At 47.4% G+C, this 24,923-nt stretch overlaps 1 protein-coding gene across 4 annotated transcripts in view; it reads right to left on the bottom strand.

Moving 5' to 3' along the window:
- The window catches only part of usp25 (ubiquitin specific peptidase 25), a 127,503-nt gene that overhangs the window by 37,221 nt on the left and 65,359 nt on the right, over positions 1–24,923 (bottom strand). For all 4 annotated transcript variants that reach the window (XM_033032368.1, XM_033032367.1, XM_033032366.1 and 1 more), the window contains exons 7-15: positions 20,372–20,509; positions 20,129–20,205; positions 17,591–17,664; positions 14,497–14,654; positions 12,062–12,189; positions 9,645–9,740; positions 7,091–7,258; positions 4,326–4,534; positions 3,291–3,361 (exon numbers count right to left, since the gene is read on the bottom strand). In XM_033032368.1, coding sequence (XP_032888259.1) covers positions 3,291–3,361; positions 4,326–4,534; positions 7,091–7,258; positions 9,645–9,740; positions 12,062–12,189; positions 14,497–14,654; positions 17,591–17,664; positions 20,129–20,205; positions 20,372–20,509 — 1,119 coding nt within the window. The remainder of the gene's footprint in view (positions 1–3,290; positions 3,362–4,325; positions 4,535–7,090; positions 7,259–9,644; positions 9,741–12,061; positions 12,190–14,496; positions 14,655–17,590; positions 17,665–20,128; positions 20,206–20,371; positions 20,510–24,923) is intronic.

Raw genomic sequence — 24,923 nt, forward strand, 5'->3', positions numbered from 1 at the left:
CCCGTCTTAATTAATCTCTTAGTTATTTTTTGCTGACCTTTAAATGCTTCCCAATCCTCTACCCTCCCACTATCTCTGGCTACCTTATATGCCCTTGCCTTCAGCCGAATACTATCCTTTATAGTTTTACTGAGCCATGGCTGACTGTTCTTACCCTTACCCCTTTTTTTCTTCATAGGAATAAATTTTTCTTGAAGGTTATACAGTATACCCTTAAACGTACACCACTGCTCATGTACCGTCTTATTCTTGAGTCTGCTATCCCAGTCAACTTTGATCAGCTCAGTCCTCATACCTTCATAATCCCCCTTATTTAGACTAAGCACCCTAGCCTGAGTTTCAACCTGCTCCCCTTCTATTTGAATATGGAATTCGACCATATTGTGGTCACTTGTTCCCAACGAGTCCCTAACTATGACATTTTTAATTAATCCTGCTTCATTACACAGGACCAGATCCAAGATTGCCTCCCCCCTTGTCGGTTCTGTGACATACTGTTCTAGGAACCCGTCTCTAATACATTCTATAAACTCTTCCTCTAGTCTACCCTGCCCAGTTTGGTTTGCCCAATTAATATGAAAATTGAAGTCCCCCATGATTACAGCAGTTCCCTTTTTACATGCGTCAACTATTTGCAGATTTATGTTCTGACTAACAGCGTCACAGCTATTTGGAGGTCTATAAATTACACCCACTAGTGTTTTTTTCCCCTTATTATTCTCTATCTGTACCCAAGCTGTTTCACTATCCTGATCCTTCAACGCAATATCCTTCCTCTCTATTGCCGTTATTCCCTCCCTTATTAAAAGGGCCACCCCTCCTCCCTTTCTTTCCTGTCTATCTTTCCTAATTGTCGGTTAAGGGGAGTGTCCTAGTATTTTAGCAGATCTCACCTGGAGATCTCCGGTTGACAGCTAGCTGAGCTCGAGACAACACCCTCGCTCAGCTGCAGCAGCAATGATGATATGCCAGAGGGACCAAACGTGTATGTATTTCCAACCCATTATGTCTGTATAAAGCGACTGTGTATTCACCATGTTTGCTGCCGCTACACTGCAAACTTTTAAGTCTTTGGCGTGTGGGAGGAAACCGGAGCACCGTGGGAGAAAACCCACGCGGGTTACGGGGAGAACGTACAAACTCCGTGCAGACAGCACCCGCAGTCAGGATCGAACCCGGGTCACTGGCGCTGTCAGGCAGCAACTCTGCCGCTGTGCCGCCCATGCATTCGATGCATTGCAGAGTGTTTGTAGTTGTTTGGTTGTTTGTTTGTTTGTCCGCGAGCATTGCCACTTTTCATTTCACTGATATGTGTGTGTGACAAATACACTTGACTTGACGAGATATACAGAGGAATCTCCATCTGTGCTTGCAGTAGGTTGAGGCATGCAGTATATTACATGCACTGTTCCTTGCACCGTTATACCACATTGATATAACGTGCCCCCCCCCAGCACCATATAACGTTGAATAATGCGTCTTGTTAAACATCACTGCCTGGTTTAGGAACAGCACCCTTGAAGACGGCAAGAAACTGCAGAAGGTTGCAGATATAGCCATCACAAAAAACCAGCCTCCCTTACTTTGACTCCATCTACACTTATTTCGGCAAGACCAGCAGAATAATCAAGGGCCAGCCACACCCAAAGATTCTATAGCAGAGCAAGATAGACCACTCCTGCTAAATGCAATGGGCTGACGTGTAGTACGCAACGGAGCGGAACGTGGGCCTTTTTTCCATCCATTTCAGTAACCCGACCCGACCCGACCCGACTCGCAGTTTAATCAACGTTGCGGGGGAACAGTTTGTGTTAATAAATTATAATTCTGAAAATGAGAAGATTTTTACCAAAGAACTTTTATTTTTACGAGGATGTTTCCGTAACCGGCTTCCGTCTCCGCACTAGTATCTTTGCTCCGCTACGGGATCTTTGGTGCGAAGACGGAAGCCGATTACGGGAATGGGGCCGAAAATTACCCATGAATCTGCCCATGACCGTACTATGTCTTTTTCGTCGAGTGATCTATCTTGCTTGCTATAGGATCTTTAGTCTCACCCCCCCATCACGTATGGTCTTTTCGCTGACTGAATAGCACGCAACAGAAAAGCCTTTCTCTGCACATCGACACTCGTGTCAAAAATATGAAACAAAAACTAAACACCGCGATCGAAATTTCATCATCAGATTGTTCTAATCAAGGGTTACGGATGAAACGTTATTCTGTCCTTTCCCCCCCACCCCCCCCCCCAGAAGCTGAGGGGCTGCTCGGTTATTTTATCCTGGGATCATAGACAATAGGTGCAGGAGTAGGCTATTCGGCCCTTCGAGCCAGCACCGCCATTTAATGTGCTCATGGCTGATCATCCACAATCAGTACCCCGTTCCTGCCTTCTCCCCATATCCCCTGACTGCGCTATCTTTAAGAGCCCTATCTAGCTCTCTCTTGAAAGCATCCAGAGGACCAGCCTCCACCGCCCTCTGAGGCAGAGAATTGCACAGATATGTAGATGTCTCCCCGCTAGACGCGTCTGGACCAAGGTGAGTGGACCTTGACCTTCACACCACCTGATCACGCTCGCAGCTGTCTGCCTGCCTGCAAAAGTTATAGGAGTAGAATTAGGCCATTCGGCCCATCGAGTCCACTCCACCATTCAATCTCTCACTCCTAAGCCCATTCTCCTGCCTTCTCCCCATAACCCGTGACACCCGTACTAATCAAGAATGTGTCTATCTCTGCCTGAAAAATATCCATTGACTTGACCTCCACAGCCCTCTGTGGGAATGAGTTCCACAGATTAACTACCCTCTCACTGGATGTTTTCAAGAGATAGCTCTTAGGGCTCTTGGGCTGGTCACGGTGGCGCAGCGTTAGAGTTGCTGCCTTACAGCAAATGCAGCGCCGGAGACCCGGGTTCGATCCCGACTACGGGTGCTGTCTGTACGGAGTTTGCACGTTCTCCCCGTGACCTGCGTGAGTTTCCTGCGAGATCTTCGGTTTCCACCCACACTCCAAAGGCGTTCAGGTTTGTAGGTTAATTGGCTTGGTATAAATGTAAAAATTGTCCCTCGTGGGATCGCTGGTCGGCGCGGACCCAGTGGGCGGAAGCCCTGTTTCCGCGCTGTATCTGTATCTCTAAACTAAAGGAATCAAGGGGAAAAGTAGGAACGGGGTACTGATTTTAGATGATCTGCCATGATCAGGGGGCCGAATGGCCTGCTGGACCTATTTTTCTACGTTCTACTTTTTCTAAAGTAGTTCCTCTTCACCTCCTTTCTAAATGCACTCACTTGCATCATGGTCTTGTCAGTGTACATCAGCTCGATGGTGCGGTGGAGACGAGCAATGCTCTCCTGTAGGTCTGAAAACACACCAGACATTCTCATTGATAACCCGAACGATAAAGACAGTTTATACCCCCTGGGGTCAGTGACTGAAACCCCAGTCTCCACCAATTCCATCACCGAGGACGAGCTGCGGGTGCTGGAGGGTTGCGTATTACGTATTTGCAGTGAATGTAACCAATTTAACTTATTTTATTTTGTTATTATTTTTTGATTATTCCATTTATTTTTATTGTATTATTTTTTCATTTTATTTTTTTCTAATTCTTTTTATTTTTAATGTATTATCTTATGATTTTTCAATTATTCTATTTATTTTTTATAATTTAATTTGTTTTTAATTATTTTGTATTTTTTTTAATTGATTGTTTTATTACTATTTTTCAATTATTCTTTTTATTTTTTTAAATTATTTTTAATTTATCATTTTTTAATTTTTCAATTATTCTTATTTTTTTAATTTTAATTTATCAATTTAATTTTAATTTATCAAAATTAATTGTTAAATTTAATTTATTATTTAACAAATAATTCATTGTTATTTTTTAATTACTCTTTTTTAATTATTCTTTTAATTTTTAATTTTTTTTATTTTTCATTTTATTGTTATATTTTAATAATTCTTTTTTAATGTATTATTTTATTATTATTTTAATTTTTTTAATTTTAATGTATTATTTTATTATTTTTTAATAATTTTTAAAAAAATTTAATGTTTTATTACTAGTTTTTAATTATTCTTTTTATTTTTTCATTATTTTTAATTTATCATTTTATTATTATTTTTTAATTATCCTTTTTAGTTTTTTTATCATTATTTTTATTTATGTTAGTATTATTTAGTGTAATTTCTAAGACTTACTAAGACAAATGTATTTAATGTATAGGAGAAGGTGCTGGTCGTGTGGTGTGGAGTACCGATCGAGTGGTGTGGAGTACCGATCGAGTGGTGTGGGTGCTGGGCGAGGGTGGGGTACGTACCTCTGGTGTCATTCTCCACCTCCATCCTCCATCGATGTAGACAACCCTCCAGCACCCGCAGCTCGTCCTCAGTGATGTGCCGCGGAGCCGGGTGCATGGGGATTTCCGGTGGAACCCGGGACTGCGTGAAGGGTTTATGCACGATCGGCCTCTGGAGAGGAGGTGTGCAAGGGGCGTCGGTGGGGACCACGGGGCCCTGTTCCGTTGGGCTGTGGGCAATTTACAAGAATAAAACAAACATTGGTTACTCTAATCATTCCACAACAAATCCCATATATCCCAAATCATATGAATTCTGTGATAAATTTATATAGTTAAGAATCAAGCTCAGTGGCGCAGTGGTAGAGTTGCTGCCTCATAGCTCCAGAGACCCAGGTTCGATCCTGTCCTCCGGTGCTGTATGTACGGAGTTTGTATGTTCTTCCCGTGACCTGTTCAAGAAGGAACTACAGATGCTGGAGAATTGAAGGTAGACAAAATTGCTGGAGAAATAGGCAACGTTTCGGGCCGAAACCCTTCTTCAGACTGAAGAAGGGTTTCGGCCCGAAACGTTGCCTATTTTCTTCGCTCCATAGATGCTGCTGCACCCGCTGAGTTTCTCCAGCATTTTTGTCTACCTTCCCGTGACCTGTGTGGGTTTTCTCCGGGATCTCCGGCTTCCTCCCGCACATACAGGTTTGCAGGTTAATCGGCTTGGTGTAATTGTAAATTGTCCCGTGTGTGTGTAGGATAGAACTAGTGTACGGGGGATCGCTGGTCCACGCGGACTTGGTGGGCCGAAGGGCCTGTTTCTGCGCTGTATCTCTAAACTAAACTACTTCCAACTGTATCTGAAGAAGGGTCTCGACCCGAAACTCGCCTACTCCTTTTCTCCATAGATGCTGCCTCACCCGCTGAGTTTCTCCAGCATTTTTTGTCTACTTCCAACTGTTATAAGCACCTTAGTTCAACATAGAAACATAGAAAATACGTGCAGGAGTAGGCCATTCAGCCTGCACCACCATTCAATATGATCATGGCTGATCATCCAACTCATCAACAGCATCCTATTGCAATACAACAAAGGTTTAGTTTAGTTTAGGGATGACAGCAAAACTCTTTGGTCCCCTGAAGTCATGTCTGACCATGGGTGTCTCCAGGGTGCTATTCCCTATATGGAGGACGCCTGTGCGTGACTTTGTTTAACGTGGGGAGACTGGTGCACAGACAGCCACCCCACGGTCCTTGACAGATCTGGGTCGGGATCCAGTGGCATGGAGTCCAAGACGACCGGAGGCCCTTTTCTGCTGCAGCCTTCATCCGCCTTCCCAGCCGTTGTGACGCTCCACTAAGGTCAGCCATCGTCCACTGTTGAGGACTTGGTTGGATCGTTCTTTGTCAGAGACCTCCCCCTCGACCTTACCACCATGGGTGGCCCTACCAGGAGCACAGCTCCAGATGGCATCGCTCTCAGGATCTCAGGTCCACACAAGCTTCTCCACCACGACAAGGTGACAATCCACCGTACTGAACTACTATCTACCTCATTGGAGACCCTTAGACTACCTTCAATCCAACTTCACTTGATTTTATCTTGCACTAGATGCTATTCCCTTTGATCCTGTATCTGCCCACCGTGGACAATTCGATTGTAATTATATATAATCTTTCCGCTGACTGGTTAGCACACAACATAAAGAGCTTTTCATTGTACCTCGGCACACGTGATAATAAGAAACTCAACTGGAATTCTGCGTTTGATCTATTTTGTTAAGAATCAAGCTACTTCCAACTGTTAAACATCTTAGACCAACAGCACCCTATTACAATACGACCTTAAGAAGTTTAGTTTAGTTTGGAGATACAGCACGGAAACAGGCCCCTCGATCGACCGAGTCCGTGCCGACCAGCGATCACCCGTACACTAGTTCTATCTTAGACACACTGGGGAAAATTTACAGAAGCCAATTAACCTGCAATCCTGCTCGTCTTTGGAATGTGGGAGGAAACTGGTGCAACCGGAGAAGATCCACGCGGTCACGAGGGGAACGTGCAAACTCCGCACACAGACGGCAGCCGTAGTCAGGATCGAACCCGCATCTCTGGCGCTGTAATGGGCCTGTCCCACTTAGGCCATTTTTTTGGCGACTTTCATAGTCGTGGCAGGTCGCCGAAAAACCCGCGACTGGACCCCCCTACGACAATGTCTACCACAACCTATCACCTAGTCAACGTCAAGCTACGGCAAGCTACCGACAACCGGCCACCCATTAGGGCGTCCACCTGCGACCACACCTTCGACAACCCATAGGACGTCCACCCGGGACAAGCTACGACAAGGTAAGACATTTCATTCGCAGGTACCTGTCGCCGGTTGGAGTAGGTAGTCGCCAATGGAATTCACCGGTCAGCACCGGCGACAACCTACGTCATCCTGGCGACAACCTCCGACACCACGTACGTCAGGAGAGGTCAAGCTACGACAAGCCCACGATCGCCGAAAAGGTTTGAACATTTCAAAATCCAGCGCCGACCAGAAAAACGCTACGACTCTTTGGGCGACTGAGGAGACCATACAGGCGACACCCGGCGACCATGTGACGACGGCATATTCGCCTAAAAGAATCGCCTAAGTGGGACAGGGACATTTGGCAGCAACTCTACTGCTTGCGCCACCGTGCCATAACGTTTTCAAAATTAAGTAGTCGTGAGCATATTTTTCTGGTATATAAATAACCAAGAGTTGAAAGCGAGGTAAATGGTCATTTAAAGCGTCACGCACGCACCTTTCCAATCTTGCCGTTGTGGGAGGTGCTGTTGTGCTGCTTGGCTGGGCGGTGTCCACATCATCCACTGGCGACATGCACACGGGTTTACTGGAAGCAAACTCCAAGGCATACTGGAGGACGTCGGCCAGCGGAAAGCGCTTGGGGCCAGAACCGTAGCTTAAATACCTGGCAAGAGGAAGAGAAGGAAAACAGTGAGATTAGTAGGGAGGACTTCAAGCTTGAAAGGGTTCAGAGAAGATTCACGAGGATGTTGCCAGGGCTAGAGGGTGTGAGCTATAGGGAGAGGTTGAGTAAGGCTGGGACTCTATTCCTTGGAGCGCAGGAGGATGAGGGGTAATCTTATAGAGGTGTAAAAAATCATGAGAGGAATAGATCGGGTAGATACGCAGAGTCTCTTGCCCAGAGTGGGGGAATTGAGGACCAGAGGACATATGTTTAATGTGAAGGGGAAATTATTTAATAGGAATCTGAGGGATAACTTTTTCATAAAAAGGGTGGTAAGTGTATGGAACACGCTGCCAGAGGAGGTCGTTGAGGCTGGGACCATCCCAACGTTTAAGAAACATTTAGACAGTCTGAAGGGTCTCGCCCCGAAACGTCATCCATTCCTTCTCTCCAGAGATGCTGCCTGTCATTCCAGTAACTCCAGCACTTTGTGTCTATGTGCGATTTAAACCAGCATCTGCAGTTCCTTCCTACACATTTAGGTTAGTTTAGTTTGGTGTCACGTGTACCGAGGTACAGAGAAAAGCTTTTTTGTTGCGCGCTAACAGGACAGCAGAAAGACAATACATGATTACAATCGAACCGTCCGCAGTGCACAGATACAGGATAAAGGAAATAATGTTTAATGCAAGATAAAGTCTAGTAAAGTCTGATTAAAGATAAAGTCCTCACTTCTTGGCTGGCTCGAAGGGCCGAATGGCCTCCTCCTGCACCTATTTTCCATTTTCCAGCTTTCCTTCCACCCCCCCCCCCCCCCCCCCCACAATAATTAGTCTGAAAAGGAGCCCTGACGTGACTCGGTACATGTGACAATAAACTAAACTGACCCTTCACTTTCCCGGTGCCTCTCATGATATAAGGTCGGGGTTTGAAAATGGAGGCGTCTCCTATAATAGAGGATGCCCAGGACAGAAAGTCTGAAGAAGGGTCTCGACCCAAAACGTCACCCATTCCTTGTCTCCAGAGATGTTGCCTGACCCGCTGAGTTACTCCAGCTTCAGACACTCCAGTGGCTATCTTCTGTTTAAACCTGCATCTGCAGTTCCTTCCTACACATTAAGGGCCGCGCGGTGGCGCAGCGGTAGAGTTGCTGCCTTACAACGCCGCAGACCTGGGTTCGATCCCGACTACGGGTGCTGTCTGTATGGAGTTTGTACGTTCTTCCCCGTGACCTGCCTGGGTTTTCTCTGAGATCTTCGGTTTCCTCCCGCACTCCAAAGACGTACAGGTATGTGGGTCATTTGGCCTGGTAAATGTAAAAATTGTCCCTAGTGTGTGTAGGATAGTGTTAATATGCGGGGATCGCTGGTTGGTACGGACCCGGTGGGCCGAAGGGCCTGTTTGCGCGCTGTATCTCTAATACAGGCGCGCTGTGCCACTAATTGGCCTTGAGGTGGCGGTGTTGGGTCAAACTGCAGAGCAGTTACAGTCCAGTAACGCTGGCAGAGGGTGGCACGGTGGCACAACGGGTGGAACCGCTACTTTACTGCACCAGGGACCCGGGTTCCATCCTGACCTCGGGTACTGTCCGTGTGGAGTTTGCACGTTCTCCCCGTGGGTCTCCTCCGGGTGCTCTGGTTTCCTCCCACATTCCCAAAGACGTGCGGGTTTGTAGGTTAATTGTAACCTCTGTAAAAATTGGCCCTAGTGTGTAGGGAGTGGATGAGTAAGTGGGATAACATAGAACTAGTGTGGACGGGTGATCAACGGTCGTTGTGGTGGGCTGCAGGGCCTGTTTCCGTATCATTAAAATCAAAAGCTCGGTACATGTGATAATAAATTAAACTAGACCGAGCTAAACTAAACCAAAACCCAAAAAGTGACTCAAATCTGAGTCAGGTTCAGTCTTCTGCTGCTTGTTTGTAACTACAGTCACTCCCTGACTTTCATAATAGGCGACTTGCGTAAACAATTCTTTAAACCTTCTGCTCTCTCCCCGAGTTGCGCCTCTTGGTAGCTGTTCTCGTGGATGCTCTCATGTGGTCTCCACCTCGGAGCTCCCCCCGTGGTCTCCACACGGAGCTCCCCCTGTGGCCTCCGAGTCGGAGCCAACCTATACTCTCCGCCTCGGAGCTCCGCCATGGTCTCCACACGGAGCTCCCCCCATAGCCTCCACATAGGAGCTTCCCCCTGTGGTCTCCACGTCGGAGCCAACCTATACTCTCCACCTCGGAGCTCCGCCTGTCGTCTGCGCATCAAATTTACATGTGCGCAGTAGCACATAGTTGCAACTAAGATCTGACTTATGCCGGAACCACGTGACAACACCCTTACATAAGCCAGAGGAGCGTCCGTGTTGACCACTGTCACGCCTCTGCAAACGTACCTTTCCAATCGTTGCTGTAACACGGTGAGATGTTCCTTCAGTCGCCGTATCTCCTCCCTTTTGATCCTGGTTATTTCCCGGTTTTTATCCATGTATCTGGTGATTATTTAAAAAATAATGCATCGGCCGTTTAATATACCCGTAACAATACCCACTATGACACGCGAATCTACTACAGGCCCACCACCCATTTTCCGTCACCCCTGATTCCACGGCCTCTGAGAGGAGTCCAATGGTACCGGAATGTTCCGTCTAGGCCTCCAGGGGGAGCCGAGATACCGGCTCGCAAAGGCGCCCTCGGAAGTCGGCTATGGGAACAGATCTGCATGCTCCGGCAGATTCCAAATCTTTGGAATTCATCGTCACAGCAGGCTGTGGAGCCCAAGTCAGTGGATATTTTTATGGCAGAGACAGATAGATTCTTGATTAGTACGGGTGTCAAGAGGTTTTGGGGAGAAGGCAGGAGAATGGGGTTGGGAGGGAGAGATAGATCAGCCGTGATTGAATGGCGGAGCAGACTTGATGGGCCGAATGGCCTCATTCTGTTCCTATCACTAATGGGCCTTATGAGTGGGTTAGCATATGATGAGCATTTGACGGCACTGGGCCTGTACTCGCTGGAACTTAGAAGGATGAGGAGGGGGACCCCATTGAAACTTACCAATGGGCGAATGGCCTATTTCTGCTTCTATCACTTATGACCTTATGACCGGCAGAGGTCGGAGAGGCCAGCCGATGGGGCCACCGAGAACTAAGAGGGGCCCAGTGAGGGGGGAACGGAGGAGGGATGAGTACTTTTTGTAACTGTGTCGGTGGCTTTGTGCCAACTCTTTTGTGTAGTCTGTATGCAATATAGTGCTGCAAAGTGTGGAGTCATGCATTTTAGTAGTAGGGATAAAGGCGTAGACTATTTTCTAAATGGGGAGAGAATCCAGAAATCGGAGGTGCAAAGGGACTTGGGTGTGCTGGTGCAGGATTTCCAAAAAGTTAATCTGCAAGTCGATTCGGTAGTAAAGAAAGCCAACTCAATGCTAGCATTTATTTCGAGGGGGGCTTGTGTACAAAAAACAGGGATGTAATGCTGAGGCTCTATAAGGCGCTGGTCGGGCCGCATTTGGAATATTGTGCGCAATTTTGGGCGCCGTATCTGAGGAAGGATGTGCTGGCTCTGGAGAGGGTCCAGAGGAGGTTTACGAGAATGATCCCAGGAATGAGTGGGTTAACCTATGATGAGCGTTTGTCGGCACTGGGCCTGTACTCACTGGAGTTTAGAAGAATTTATTCTTAGAATAAAGGGGAGGCCATTTAAGACTGAGGTGAGAAAAAACGTTTTCACCCAGAGAGTTGTGAATTCGTGGAATTCCCAGCCACAGAGGGAAGTGGAGGCCAAATCACTGGATGGATTTAAGAGAGTGTTAGATAGAGCTCTCGGGGCTAGTGGAATCAAGGGATACGGGGAGAAAGCAGGCACGGGTTATTGATTGGGGACGATCAGCCATGATCACAATGAATGGCGGTGCTGGCTTGAAGGGCTGAATGGCCTCCTGCACCTATTTTCTATGTTTCTAATGAGGGGGAGACCTCATTGAAACTTACAGAACAGTGAAAGGCTTGGGTAGAGTGGGTGTGGAGAGGATGTTTCCACTAGTGGGAGAGTCTGGGACCAGAGGAATTTTGAGCCTCATATCTGAGAAAGGATGTGCTGTCTCTAGAGAGGGTCCAGAGGAGGTTTACAAGAATGATCCCAGGAACGAGTGGGTTAACCTATGATGAGCGTTTTGGTAGTCGGGATAACCGGAGTAGACTATTTTATAAATAGGGAGAGAATCCAGAAATCGGAGGTGCAAGGCCAACTCTTCGGTGCAGTTTGTACGCAAAGGCAGAGCATATCCCTGTACCATTATATCCCAGAAGTAGCCATTATCATCAAAGATCCTATAGCGGAGCAAGATAGACCACTCCTGCTAAATGCAATGGGCTGACGTGTGGTACGCAACGGAGCGGAACGTGGGCCTTTTTTTCATCCATTTCAGTAACCCGACCCGACCCGACCCGCAGTGTAATCAACGTCGCGGGGGAACAGTTTGTGTTAATAAATTAAAATTCTGAAAATGAGAAGAAGATTTTTACCAAATAACTTTTATTTATACGAGGATGTTTCCGTAACCGGCTTCCGCCTCCGCACTATTATCCTACGGGATCTTTGGTGCGGAGACGGAAGCTGGTTACGGAAATGGGGCTGTAAATTACCCATGAATCTGCCCATGACCGTACTACGTCTTTTTCATCGAGTGGTCTATCTTGCTCGCGATAGGATCTTTGATTATCATCATCATCATCATCAATACAAATGGGATACTCTGTTCTGGGAATATTGAACAATAGTACAATAGATTCAAAGCGCACGGCTGCAATACCTGTCCATGTACAAGATGGATGGAAATTCCAGTTTGTGATGAATCTTCTCCGGCCTGCCCAAGGCTTGATTAAACTCAAATCTGGAAAGTTCGAAAGTCAGCACAGGAGGCAGCGCAGTAAACCAGTGCTGCGGGAACGAAAGAGAAACATCCGTTATTCAGCTGATCACTTGTACCTATGGTGTAGCAAAAACACCCCGAGGATTGAAAGCTACGAGAAACACTCTGTGAATTTCACATCTGCTCTGATGCTGATAGCACTGAGCCGCTGTTATTAAAGATCACCACAACCCCAAGGAACATAAAGCCAAGTACATATTTGTTAGAAATAGACAATAGGTGCAGGAGTAGGCCATTCGGCCCTTCGGGCCAGCACCACCATTCACTGTGATCATGGCTGATCATCCCCAATCAGTACCCCGTTCCTGCCTTCTCCCCATATCCCCTGACTCCGCTATCTTTAAGAGCCCTATCTAGCTCTCTCTTGAAAGCATCCAGAGAACCCGCCTCCACCGCCCTCTGAGGCAGAGAATTCCACAGACTCACAACTCTCTCACATGTAGAAAGAAACTGCAGACGCTGGTTTAAACTGAAGATAACGACACAAAAAGCTGGAGTAGCTCAGCGGGACGGGCAGCATCTCTGGAGAGAGGAATGGGTGACGTTTTGGGTCTGAAGAAAGGCCTCGACCTAAAACGTCACCCATTCCTTCTCTCCAGAGATGCTGCCCGTCCCGCTGAGTTAACCCAGCACTTTGGGTCTATAAAGGCAGCAGTTTTTATTTCCCCCCAAAAAACTGGAAAAATCAGATGGGGTTTTTCCGTAGTTATTTGTTTTAATAGTGCTAGTGATTAATGCCAGTTAATCGGGCTCGCATTTTAATTCCAGATATATTAAATTAAACAAATGTACACTCTCTGGCTGCTGTGGTTGAGTTTGAACTCTTAGTTTAGTTTAGTTTAGAGATACAGCGCGGAAACAGGCCCTTCAGCCCACCGAGTCCGCACTGACCAGTGATCCCCGCACACTAACACTACCCTACACACACAAGGGACAATTTTACACATACACCAAGCCAATTAACCTACAAACCTGCACGTCTTTGGAGTGTGGGAGGAAACCGAAGATCTCGGAAATAACCCACGTGGTCACGGGGAGAACGTACAAAACTCCGTACAGACAGCACCCGTAGTCGGGATCGAACCCAGGTCTCCGGCAGCAACTCTACCACTGCGCCACCGTGGCTGCCCAAACAACCAAACGTCAGCTCATGTGGTGGATAACTCGAGTCAAGATAATGTCCAATGATGTCCGATCAAAGAGGTAGATAGCAGCTCAGGACTGCTCTCTAGTTGGTGGGAGGTTGGCTCAGTTGCCTGATAACAGCTGGGAAGAAACTGTCCCTGAATCTGGAGGTGTGCGTTTTCACGCTTCTGTACCTCTTGCCTGATGGGAGAGGGGAGAAATCGGGAGTGGCCAGGGTGCGACTTGTTCTTGATGATGCTGCTGGCCTTGCCGAGGCAGCGTGAGGTGTAGATGGAGTCGATGGAAGGGAGATTGGTTTGTGTGACGGTCTGGGCTGCGTCCACAATTTGCTGCAATTTCTTGCGGTCTTGGTTGGTCCCAAACTGACCTGTGATGGGGATGCAGGGGGGACTGTTCCTTGATTACATCAGTAGGGCATGACTTCTTATCAGACTTCTTCAGATAGTAGTTCAGGACCGCCCTCTAGTTTCTTATTGAAACATATAAGATTATTAAGGGCTTTGACACGCTAGAGGCAGGAAACATGTTGCCGATGTTGGGGGAGTCCAGAACCAGGGGCCACAGTTTAAGAATAAGGAGTAAGCCATTTAGAACGGAGACGAGGAAACACATTTTCTCACAGAGAGTTGTGAGTCTGTGGAATTCTCTGCCTCATAGGGCGGTGGAGGCAGGTTCTCTGGATACTGTCAAGACAGAGCTAGATATGGCTCTTAAAGATAGAGGAGTCAGGGGATATGGGGAGAAGGCAGGAACAGGGTACTGATTGGGGATGATCAGCCATGAGGGGGTGGGAGATTGCAACCTTCATGTGGTTTCAACAAATGCAATCAACCTGGCGTGCACAATCAAATAAGATCAAATAGAACAAGTTGTCCTACAACTTTATGCTATGTACGCCATACGCAAGATCAGCCATGATCACATTGAATGGCGGTGCTGGCTCGAAGGGCCGAATGGCCTACTCCTGCACCTATTGTCTGTTGGTGATAGGATGGGTCAGTTGCTTGATAACAGCCGGAAAGAAATTGAGGAACTGTGTGTGTTTTCACACTTCTGTACCTCTTGCCTGTTGGGAGAGTGGACATGGTGGGGGGGGGGGGGGGGTTGACTGGAGGGTTGAGACTGGGCCTTGTTTACTTCAGCAAGGCAGGAATCAAGGAAATACTCACTTCTTGGCCAGACTTTGCAGAGGTCCCGGTATTTTCCACTTGCACGGACTCGATCTCCCCTTCGACCATTGCAGCTTCCAGGCATTCGTGCAGATCCTTGAATCCATTGACTTGCAGCGGGTACTGCCCAAACATCTCGGAATTCTCAAACTTCTTCCCTGTTGCAGAAATGTTCAAGTTACTCAGTTCAGTTCGGTGTGGTTCAGTTTACGTTTAGAGATACAGCGTGGAAACAGGCCCTTCGGCCCACCGAGTCCACGCTGACCAGCGATCCGGTGTCAGGAGTTATGGGGGAGAAGGCAGGAGAAAGGGGTTAGGAGGGGGAGATAGATCAGCCGTGATTGAATGGCGGAGTAGACTTGATGGGCCGGATGGCCTAATTCTATCACTTATGACCTTATGATCATCTGTTCACACGAGTTCCACGTTATCCCACTTTCTCATCTTTTCAGTTTAGTTTATCGTTACGTGTTCCGAGGTACAGTGAAAAGCTGTTGTCGAATGCTGACCAGTCCCTACTCCCTCCACACTAGGGGGCATTTTACAGAAGCCAATTAACCTACTGACCTGTATGCCTTTGGAGTGTGGGTGGAAACCGGCGCGCCTGCAGGAAACCCACGCAGGTCACGGGCAGAATGTACAAACTCTGTACAACGGCACCCGTGGTCAGGATCGAACCCGGGTCTCTGGCGATGTGATGCAGCAGCTCTACCCGCCGTGCCACCCGACTGCCCTGGAACACCCACAACCCTTGAACAAGAGGAGCCCTTCACAAGCTCCCCCATCCATCCACACTCGCAATTACCTTCTGCCCTCTCCGTGCCAGAGTCGCTGGTTCACACATTGGCCTCTTCAACCACCTCACAATGCTCAAAACTAGAGTGGGAACGAGTCACTCTCCATCCCAAAGGACTACCTAAGATTAAGATAGACCGCACCAGGTGTGGATGGTAGATTTTCCCTCCTAATGGACATTATTGAAACTAATTGGATTCTAACACGTACAAACTATGGAACAGCATCCCTCTTCCCATCAGAACTGCTCCCTCCATCAACTCTTTTAAGTCTAAACTTAAAACTTATTTCTACTCACAAGCGTTTCTTGAGGTCCTCTGAGGGAGCGCTGTATGTATGTATTTATGTATGTATTGTTAGATCTATGTACCACTGTATGTAGCACGTTAGTACCTGCACTGATGTAAAGCACTTTGGTCAACGAGAGTTGTTTTTAAATGTGCTATAGAAATAAAATTGACTTGACTTGACTTGACTGGCAATCTGATTATTTCTCCGTAGACATTTTTACTGGTACCTAGTATTTTTTTTAAATTCCAGATTTAAAATACTGATTGTTAACTGAAGTTAAATTCCACAGCTGTTATGAGAATTAGGCCAATTAGCCCATCAAGTCTACTCCGCCATTCAATCATGGCTGATCTATATCTCCCTCCTAACCCCATTCTCCTGCCTTCTCCCCATAACCCCGGACACCCGTACTAATCACGAATCTATCTATCTCTGCCTTAAAAATACCCACTGACCTGGCCTCCACAGCCCTCTGTGGCAATGAGTTCCACAGATTCACCACCCTCTGGCTAAAGACATTTCTCCTCATCTCCTTCACAAAGGAACATGTACTAATTCTGAGGCCGTGACCTCTAATCCTAGACTCTCCCACTGGTGGAAACATCCTCTTCACATCCACTCTATCCAAGCCTTTCACTGCTCAGCAGGTTTCAATGAGATCCCCCCTCATTCTTCCAATCTCCCGCGAGTACAGTCCCAGTTCCGACAAACGCTCATCAATGAGATTTGACCACGAGTGATATTTAATCCAGACTTTTAAATGGCAGGTCTGGTAATTTGACAACTTTGCCACCACTTGGAAAAAGAAAAAATTCATATTCATTGCTGACGCAACTCACTAGAATGTCCCGAACAGGATATTTAGTTCAGAGATACAGCTTGGAAAGAGGCCCTTCGGCCCACTGAGTCCATGCCGACCAGCGATGACCGGTGCACTAGTTCTATGTGATTACACTTTTGCGCAAACTGGGGCTAAAATAATCTCCATCAACTTTAAAATACTGCATTGGAAAATTAGTGACGAGGTTACACCTTCATGAAGGGGCAAGAGCTGACAAATGCCGGGACTTGAGCCAAAAACCTTGAGCAGCCTGCTGGAAGAACTGAGCATCAACTCAAGTCAGAAAACATCTGTGGAAGAAAGTGTACAGTTGAGCTTTCTGGCCAGGACCTTCTCTGGGCTCAATGCTGCCTGACCTGCTGAGTCTCTCAGAAGTTAGTTTTTTGCTCAATGTTACCATGACGATCACCTCGATCTATGTTACTCGATTGGCAACCCTGCCAACAGTCTGTCTGTTTTTTCATCTTTTATATAATTTTTAGTGTGTGTAAATGTTCTACGGTTTGTTTTATGTGGGGAGAGGGGATCGGGGGAATTTTATTTTCAGTTTCTTACCTTGCCGGAGATACGATTGTTTTCCAGGTCGCATCTCCGGTCGCTCTGCGGCCTACCATCGAGGGAGCTGGAGGCCTCCTCGGACTGACTTTGGGCCCCACCGCGGGGCGTGGACTTAACATCGGAGCCGATCCCTTGCCTGGGATCGCTCCAACTGCTGCCAGCGGACTTACCATCAAGGGCTCGCAGTCCCCAGAGAGGCTAGTCGAGAGCTCGAACGATGCAGAGACTCGACCAGCCCCAACGTGGGGTTCGACTGCCAGCGCGCGGGAGCTCACATCTCCCCGATGCAGGAGCTGATCGCCTCGATGCGCAGGGTCCAAATGCTGCCGGCTACGGGAGCCAAGATCGTCCCGTCAACGGAAGGGCTCGAGCACCCGACCGTGGGAGAGCAAAGAAGGGAAGAGACTTTAACATTTTTTCGCCTTCCATCACAGTGAGGAATGTGGAGGAGTCACTGTGGTGGATGTTTATGTTAAAATGTGTTTGGTGTGTTTTGTTGTTTTTTATTGGTATGACTGTATGGCAAATGAAATTCCTCGTATGTTGCAAAACATACATGGCTAATAAAGTTTGATTGTGATTGGGATTGGAATGGTCAATCTATGTTACCTTCATGCATGCCGACAGCCAGGAAACGTCCATAGAACAGCTCCACCATTGGGTTCTGTGGCTTTTCACCATCGCTAAAAAATAAGAAGAAAATTGGTTCAGCAAACTTCAATATCAGGCATGTGAACAAAGATCATTCACCCGATGTGTCTGGGTTGCTATAACAGTCATTCGATTAGGTTTAGGTTTGTTTGTGTAAATTGTGTTGGTGTGTGCCTGGGTTCTTTTCTTGTTGTATGACTGCAGAAACCACATTTTGTTTGAACTTCATTTGAGGTTCAAATGACAATAAATAAATTGTATTGAATTGTATTATTGTCACGTTTAGGGTGGCGCAGCATTAGAGTTGCTGCCTCACAGCGCCAGAGACCAGAGTTCGATCCTGACTACGGGTGCTGTCAGTGTGGGGTTTGTACGTCCTCCCCATGGCTACGTGGGTTTTCACCGGGTGCTCCGGTTTCCTCCCACGTTCCAAAGACCTGCAGGTTTACAGGTTAATTGGCTTCGGTAAAGATGGCAAGTTGTCCCTCGTGTGTAGGATAGTGTCAGTGCACCGGGGTGATCGCTGGTCGGCACGGACTCGGTGGGCCGAAGGGCCTGTTTCCGCACTGTGTCTCGAAACTAAACACAGTAGAATATAGCTACAGTGGAAAAGTGCAGATTAAAACAAAAGTGTCTGGTTTATAAACAGGAACTCATGGGCTCAGTGATTGGCTGGCCTAACTAATGACAAAGAAATGCTGACGTTTCGGAATTTTCTGAGTTAAAACACTGCCAACTACAGTGAAACCTAATTGTAGGCACTGGTTGCATCATGGCCTAGTTCAGACATTCCAACACACAGAAACACAAGTGGCTGCAGAGACTGGTAGACTCAGCCCAGTCCTTCACGGGCATGGACCTCCCCACCATCCAAACCCCCAAGAAGGCAGCATCTATCATCAAGGATTGGGGCAGAGTCCATCCTCCTCAAGGATCTCGACCTGAAACGTCACCCATTCCATCACTCCAGAGATGCTGCCTGTCCCGCTGAGTTACTCCAGCAGTTTGTGTCTGTCAAGGATCCCCACTCCTGGCCATGCCTTCTTCTTACTGCCACCATGAGACAGATGCCTGAAACTAAGTTCAGAAGTTCTAGGAGCAGAGTTAGGCCATTCAGGAAACATGTTGGGGGAGTCCAGAACCAGGGGCCACAGTTTAAGAATAAGGGATAAGCAATTTAGAACAGAGACGAGAAAACAATTTTTCTCACAGAGAGTGGTGAGTCTGTGAAATTCTCTGCCTCAGAGGGTGGTGGAGGCCGGTTTTCTGGATACTTTTAAGAGAGCTAGATAGGGCTCTTAAAGATAGCGGAGTCAGGGTATATGAGGAGAAAGCAGGAACGGGGTACTGATTGGGGATGATCAGCCATGATCATATTGAATGGCGGTGCTGGCTCGAAGGGCCGAATGGCCTACTCCTGCACCTATTGACTATTGTCTATTGTCTTTCGGACCAATTCTACTCTGCCTTTCATTCATGGCTGATCTATCTTTTCCTCTCAACCCCATTCTCCTGCCTTCTCCCCATAACCCGACACCCGCACTAATCAAGAATCTGTCAATCTCTGAGTTAAAAGTATCCAATGACTTGGCCTCCACAGCAGTCTGTGGCAATGAATTCCACAAATTCACCACCTTCTGACGAAATAAATTCCTCCTCATTTCCTTCCGAAAGGCGCGTTCTTTTATTCTGAGGCTGTGACCTCTGGTCCTAGACTCTCCCACTCGTCTCCACACCCTCTCCACATCTACTCTGTCCAGGCCAAACTACACACCACCACAGAGATGCCATCTTTTGGTTAAAAAAGGTGGATATGTATATGAGGGAAATGTGATTTTTTTAATTCTGAGAAGTTTCCTCGCATATGTTAATTTCTAACAGTTAAAATTGCAACAGATTATTTGCTCCCTGTAGCTTGTGGGTTCTGGCTGTGTTGAAAAATCGATTGATGTTTCTTTTGTTGCCATAGAATTAGACACATTTAAGATGTGTGAAGAAGGGTCATGACCCGAAACGTCACCATCCATTTTCTCCAGAGATGCTGCCTGACATGCTGAGTTGCTCCTGCAACTTGTGTCTAGGAGTATACAATAGACAATAGGTGCAGGAGTAGGCCACTCGGCCCTGCGAGCCAGCACCGCCATTCAATGTGATCATGGCTGATCATCCATAATTAGCACCCCGTTCCTGCCTTCTCCCCATATCCCCTGACTCCGCTATCTGTAAGAGCCCTATCTAGCTCTCTCTTGAAAATATCCGGAGAACCGGCCTCCACCGCCCTCTGAGGCAGAGTTCCACAGACTCACAACTCTGTGAGAAAAAGTGTTTCCTTGTCTCCGTTTTAAATGGCTTACCCCTTATTCTTAACCTGTGGCCCCTGGTTCGGGACTCCCCCAACATCGGGAACCTGTTTCCTGCCTCTAGCGTGTCCAATAAGCTTACACCAGCATTGGCAGTTCCTTGTTATCACTATACTGTGTCCATCTCTCAGCGTACCTCTCATCTTCTGCCTTCACCTGAAAGGCATCCTCCAGCCAGTCCAAAAGCTTGTGTGTAAACTCACTCACGTCTTGCTGCAAAAGAAAACAGTGTACTATAAATAGTTGTAAGAGAAGCAGATCCCTGCGTGCCTGTGCGTTAAAGTATTCCAACATTCTACACGGGGGAGATCATCACAATCGTGGGGGCGCCACGGTGGAGCTGCTGCCTTACACATCCAGAGACAAACCCCATACCTACCTGTTGCAAGTCATTGGATTTGAAGGTATCCTTCAGTATTTCCACAGCTCTCGAAGGATCCACATATTTCCTCTTGGAGCTAATCATGAGGGCAAAGAGGTGCCGGAGTTCACGCATAAACGGGAGATTCCGACGCTCCTGCATATTGAAGAAAGGAAGGAAATAAGAGAGTCACGTCACACAGACCTGAAGAGGGACCCGAGCCGACCCGACCCGAAACGCCACCCATCTTTTTCCTCCAGAGATGCTGCCTTACCCACTGAGTTACCCCAACCCTTTGAGTCTATCTTTGGTATAAACCAGCATCTCCAGCTCTTTGTTTTTCCTTCTTGGTATAATCCTCATTCTTTGAGAATAAACTCTCGGACTTGGTTTGTTTTAGTAATGGCCTCATTCACTTCCATCACCATTGGTCTGAAGAAGGGTTTCGACCCGAAATGTCACCTATTCACCCCCAGAGGTGAGGACTGTACAGAGCTGGTCGAGGGGGGGGGGGCAGAGGAACAACTCCAGGACTGTTTGGAGTCTGTAGACTAGGCAATGTTCAGGGACTCGGCAACGGACCTGAACGAATCCGCCACAGTCGTTACAGACTTCATAAAGAAATGTCATGACAATAAACTCTCTTGAATCTATTCCTTTTCTCCAGAGAAGCTGCCTGACCCGCTGAGTTACTCCAGCTTTTTGCGTCGATCTTCAATTTAAACCAGCATCTGCAGTTCCTTCCCACAACATCATTACAGATCTGTGTAATTGTGCGTTTAGGTAAAGGTTATTATTGTCGCATGTACCAAATCATGCTTATCATTTCACATCATGAATATAAAATTATGAATACAAGTGTTTCATGGAAAGTTGAGGACCATTTTTCTTCTTGCTGCTTGAGAAGCCATGTTTATCTCGAGTTACTACCTTCAGCCTGAAAAAGTGTCTCGACCCGAAACGTCGCCTATTCCTTCGCCCCATAGATGCTGCCTCACCTGCTGAGTTTCTCCAGCATTTTTGGCTAACGTCGATTTTTCCAGCATCTGCAGTTCTTTCTTAAACCTTTAACCCTTTAGGAGATTGAGGGGGGATCTTATAGAAACGTATAAAATTCTTAAGGGGTTGGACAGGCTAGATGCAGGAAGATTGCTCCCGATGTTGGGGAAGTCCAGGACAAGGGGTCACAGCTTAAGGATAAGGGGGAAATCCTTTAAAACCGAGATGAGAAGAACTTTTTTCACACAGAGAGTGGTGAATCTCTGGAACTCTCTGCCACAGAGGGAAGTCGAGGCCAGTTCATTGGCTATATTTAAGAGGGAGTTAGATGTGGCCCTTGTGGCTAAAGGGATCAGGGGGTATGGAGAGAAGGCAGGTACGGGATACTGAGTTGGATGATCAGCCATGATCATATTGAATGGCGGTGCAGGCTCGAAGGGCCGAATGGCCTACTCCTGCACCTAATTTCTATGTTTCTATGTTTCTATGTAGACAGCTAGCTATTGCTCTTTGTCTCTTGACTCTGCAGAGTCTGATTTAGAAACATAGAAAATAGGTGCAGGAGGAGGCCATTTGGCCCTTCGAACCAGCACTGCCATTTGTTCTCATTACCTTTGTAAAGGATCAAGTGATTACCTTGTGGACACAAGGAACCGCAGATGCTGGTTTACAAAAAAAGACACAAAGTATCTTTAAGCCAGCACAGTGGCGCAGTGGTAGAGTTGTTACCTCACAGCGCCAGAGACCCAGGTTCGATCCCGACTACGGGCGCTGTCTGTACGGAGTTTGTACGTTCTCCCCGTGACCTGCATGGATTTTCTCTGGGTGCTCCAGTTTCCTCCCACACTCCAAGGACATGCAGGTTTGCAGGTTAATTGGCTTCTGTAAATTGTAAATTGGCCCTAGTGTGTAGGACGGTGCTAGTGTGCAGGGTGATCGCTGGTCGGCGTGGACTCGATGGGCCGAAGGGCCTGTTTCCACGTTGTATCTCCAAACTAAACCAAACTAAGGTAGACACAAAAAGCTGGAGTAAATCAGCAGGTGAGGCAGCATCTATGGCAGGGGTGGGCAACCTTGTTCTGTAGGGGCCGGGACGCATGTCTGTGAGTGGATGGCGGGCCACATCTATCACATGTCAACATGGATCCCGCCCCGGATGGCAGGCATCAAATCACGTGTTCACAGAACGTAGACAAAATTGCTGGAGAAACTCAGCGGGTGAGGCAGCCTCATGCAATCCTTTTGCATGTCTCACCCGCTGAGTTTCTCCAGCATTTTGGTCTACCTTCCATTTTTCCAGCATCTGCAGTTCTTTCTTACACGTGTTCACAGAAGGTGCGCAGCCGTGTCGGCGGCTTTGCCCAGGATGCGTTACAGTCCCTCATTCCTTCTCTCCATCGATGCTGCCTCACCTGCTGAGTTACTCCAGCTTTTTGTGTCTACCTTCGATTTTATCCAGCATCTACAATTCTGGAGTAACTCAGCGGGACAGGCAGCATCTCTGGAAAAAAATGGATGGGTGACGTTTCTGGTTGGGAGCCTTCTTCAGACTGAAGTGGTTTCCTTTTCAGCTTTGACCAAATATTGAAGCAAGCAGTGGAGCTAGATACGGATGTATACTCTGCACCTACTCTGGCATTATCATTGACCTGGGATGGCCTCTCAGCAGAACGTGCCTCATGCAGTAGCGATGACATTCCATAAACTTGCTGAGCACAAAGGGATTAACAGGGAAAAGTCACTGGCAACACTTTCTATTCAAAGCCTTTAGAATGATCTTCACACAGATTAAAAGATGATGACCCACTCCTCCCTAATGTGGCTGTTGTGAAATGTGCTCCCATCACACTGGCTCCAAGCTGCATTCCTTTTCGCCATTATGCTGACAGCAAGCTCGTGTAACATTGTCAACAACTGTAAGGAAGAAGAGATTCGCGCAATGGAAGTGGGCGGCACGGTGGCTCAGCGGTAGAGTTGCTGCCTCAAAGGGCCAAATGGCCTACTCCTGCACCTATTGTCTATTGTCTACGGGTGCTGTGTGTACGAGTTTGTACGTTCTCCCTGTAACTGCATGGATGTTCTCCGGGTTTTCTGGTTTCCTCCCACACTCCAAAAACTTGCCGATTCGTAGGTTAATTGGCTTTGGTAAAATTGTGTGTGCAGGATAGTGCTAGCGCACGGGGTGATCGCTGGTCGGCACGGACTCGGTGGGCTGAAGGGCCTGTTTCTACTCCATATCTCTAAAGTCTAAAAAATAATCAAATTGGAGGAACAGCACCTCATATTTCGCTTGGGAAGCTTGCAAACAGGCAGTATGAATGTCGATTTGTCTAATTTCAAATAACTTCTGCATTCTTTTCCTCACTTCTCTCTCTCCCTCCACCCCCCACCACGCACCCCCACCCTAGTCAACCTACTAGTTCTAATGTTCGCATCCTTGCATCACAGTCATTAGCACATCTTCCCCAGCCAACAATGGCCCATTATGGACTCCACCCTTCCTGAGGTCATCTGTTGCCGGCCCGAAACATTGCCTATTTCCTTCGCTCCATAGATGCTGCTGCACCCGTTGAGTTTCTCCAGCACTTTTGTGTACCTTCGATTTTCCAGCATCTGCAGTTCCTTTTTAAACACTTTCGATACTCCAATACCCCAACTGATGAGGCCTTCTTGACAAGCCTATCTACCTGTGGCACCACTTTCCTTTCTCACCCTTATACGTAGGTTCTCAGTTCAGTTTAGTTTATTGTCACGCATGCCGAGGTACAGTGAAGAGCTTTTGTTGTGCGCTAACCGGTCAGTGTAAGGACAATACTTGCTAAGGGATATGTGATACGTGATAAGGGAATAACGTTTAGTGCAAGGTGAAGCCAGCGAAGTCTGATCAAAGATAGTCCGAGGGTCACCGATGAGGTAGATAGTAGTTTAGGTTGTGGTTCTCTGGTTGTTGATCCCCCTACTCTGGGTAGTACTCTGCCTGTGCATTCACTATCTATTCCCCTCATGATTTTATACAGTAGGTTGAGTATTGGCCAACAGAGGGAGCTGCAATGCAGGGCGGATGTAGAGGAATGAGGCCGACCTTTTGAACACCAGAGAGGGCTGAGACTATACATTACGTTGCCAAACATAGTAAATCTGCTGCCTTACTGCGCCGGAGACCCGTGCGCTGTCTGTACGGAGTTTGTACGTTCTCCCCGTGGCCTGCGTGGGTTTTCTCCAAGATCTTCGGTTTCCTCCCACAGTCCAAAGATGTGCAGTTTTGCAGGTTAATTGGCTTTGTGTATGCGTAAATTGTCCCGTGTGTGTAGGATAGTGTTAGTGTGTGGAGATCGCTGGTCGGTGCGGACTCGGTGGGCCGAACGGCCTGTTTCCGCGCTGTATCTCTGAACCGAACGAAACTAAACAGGTGAATGGTTGTTCATTGCGATCAGGATGGTAAGCTTTTTGACTGAAAGATACGGAAACAGGCCCTTCGGCCCATCGAGTCCACGACAACCATCACACTGGTCCTACGTTGTCCCACTATCGCATCCACTCCCTACACACCAGGGGCAACTTACAGAGGGCC

The sequence above is a fragment of the Amblyraja radiata genome, chromosome 14 (genome assembly GCF_010909765.2).
Source record: "Amblyraja radiata isolate CabotCenter1 chromosome 14, sAmbRad1.1.pri, whole genome shotgun sequence".
In the NCBI taxonomy this organism is placed as follows: domain Eukaryota; kingdom Metazoa; phylum Chordata; class Chondrichthyes; order Rajiformes; family Rajidae; genus Amblyraja; species Amblyraja radiata.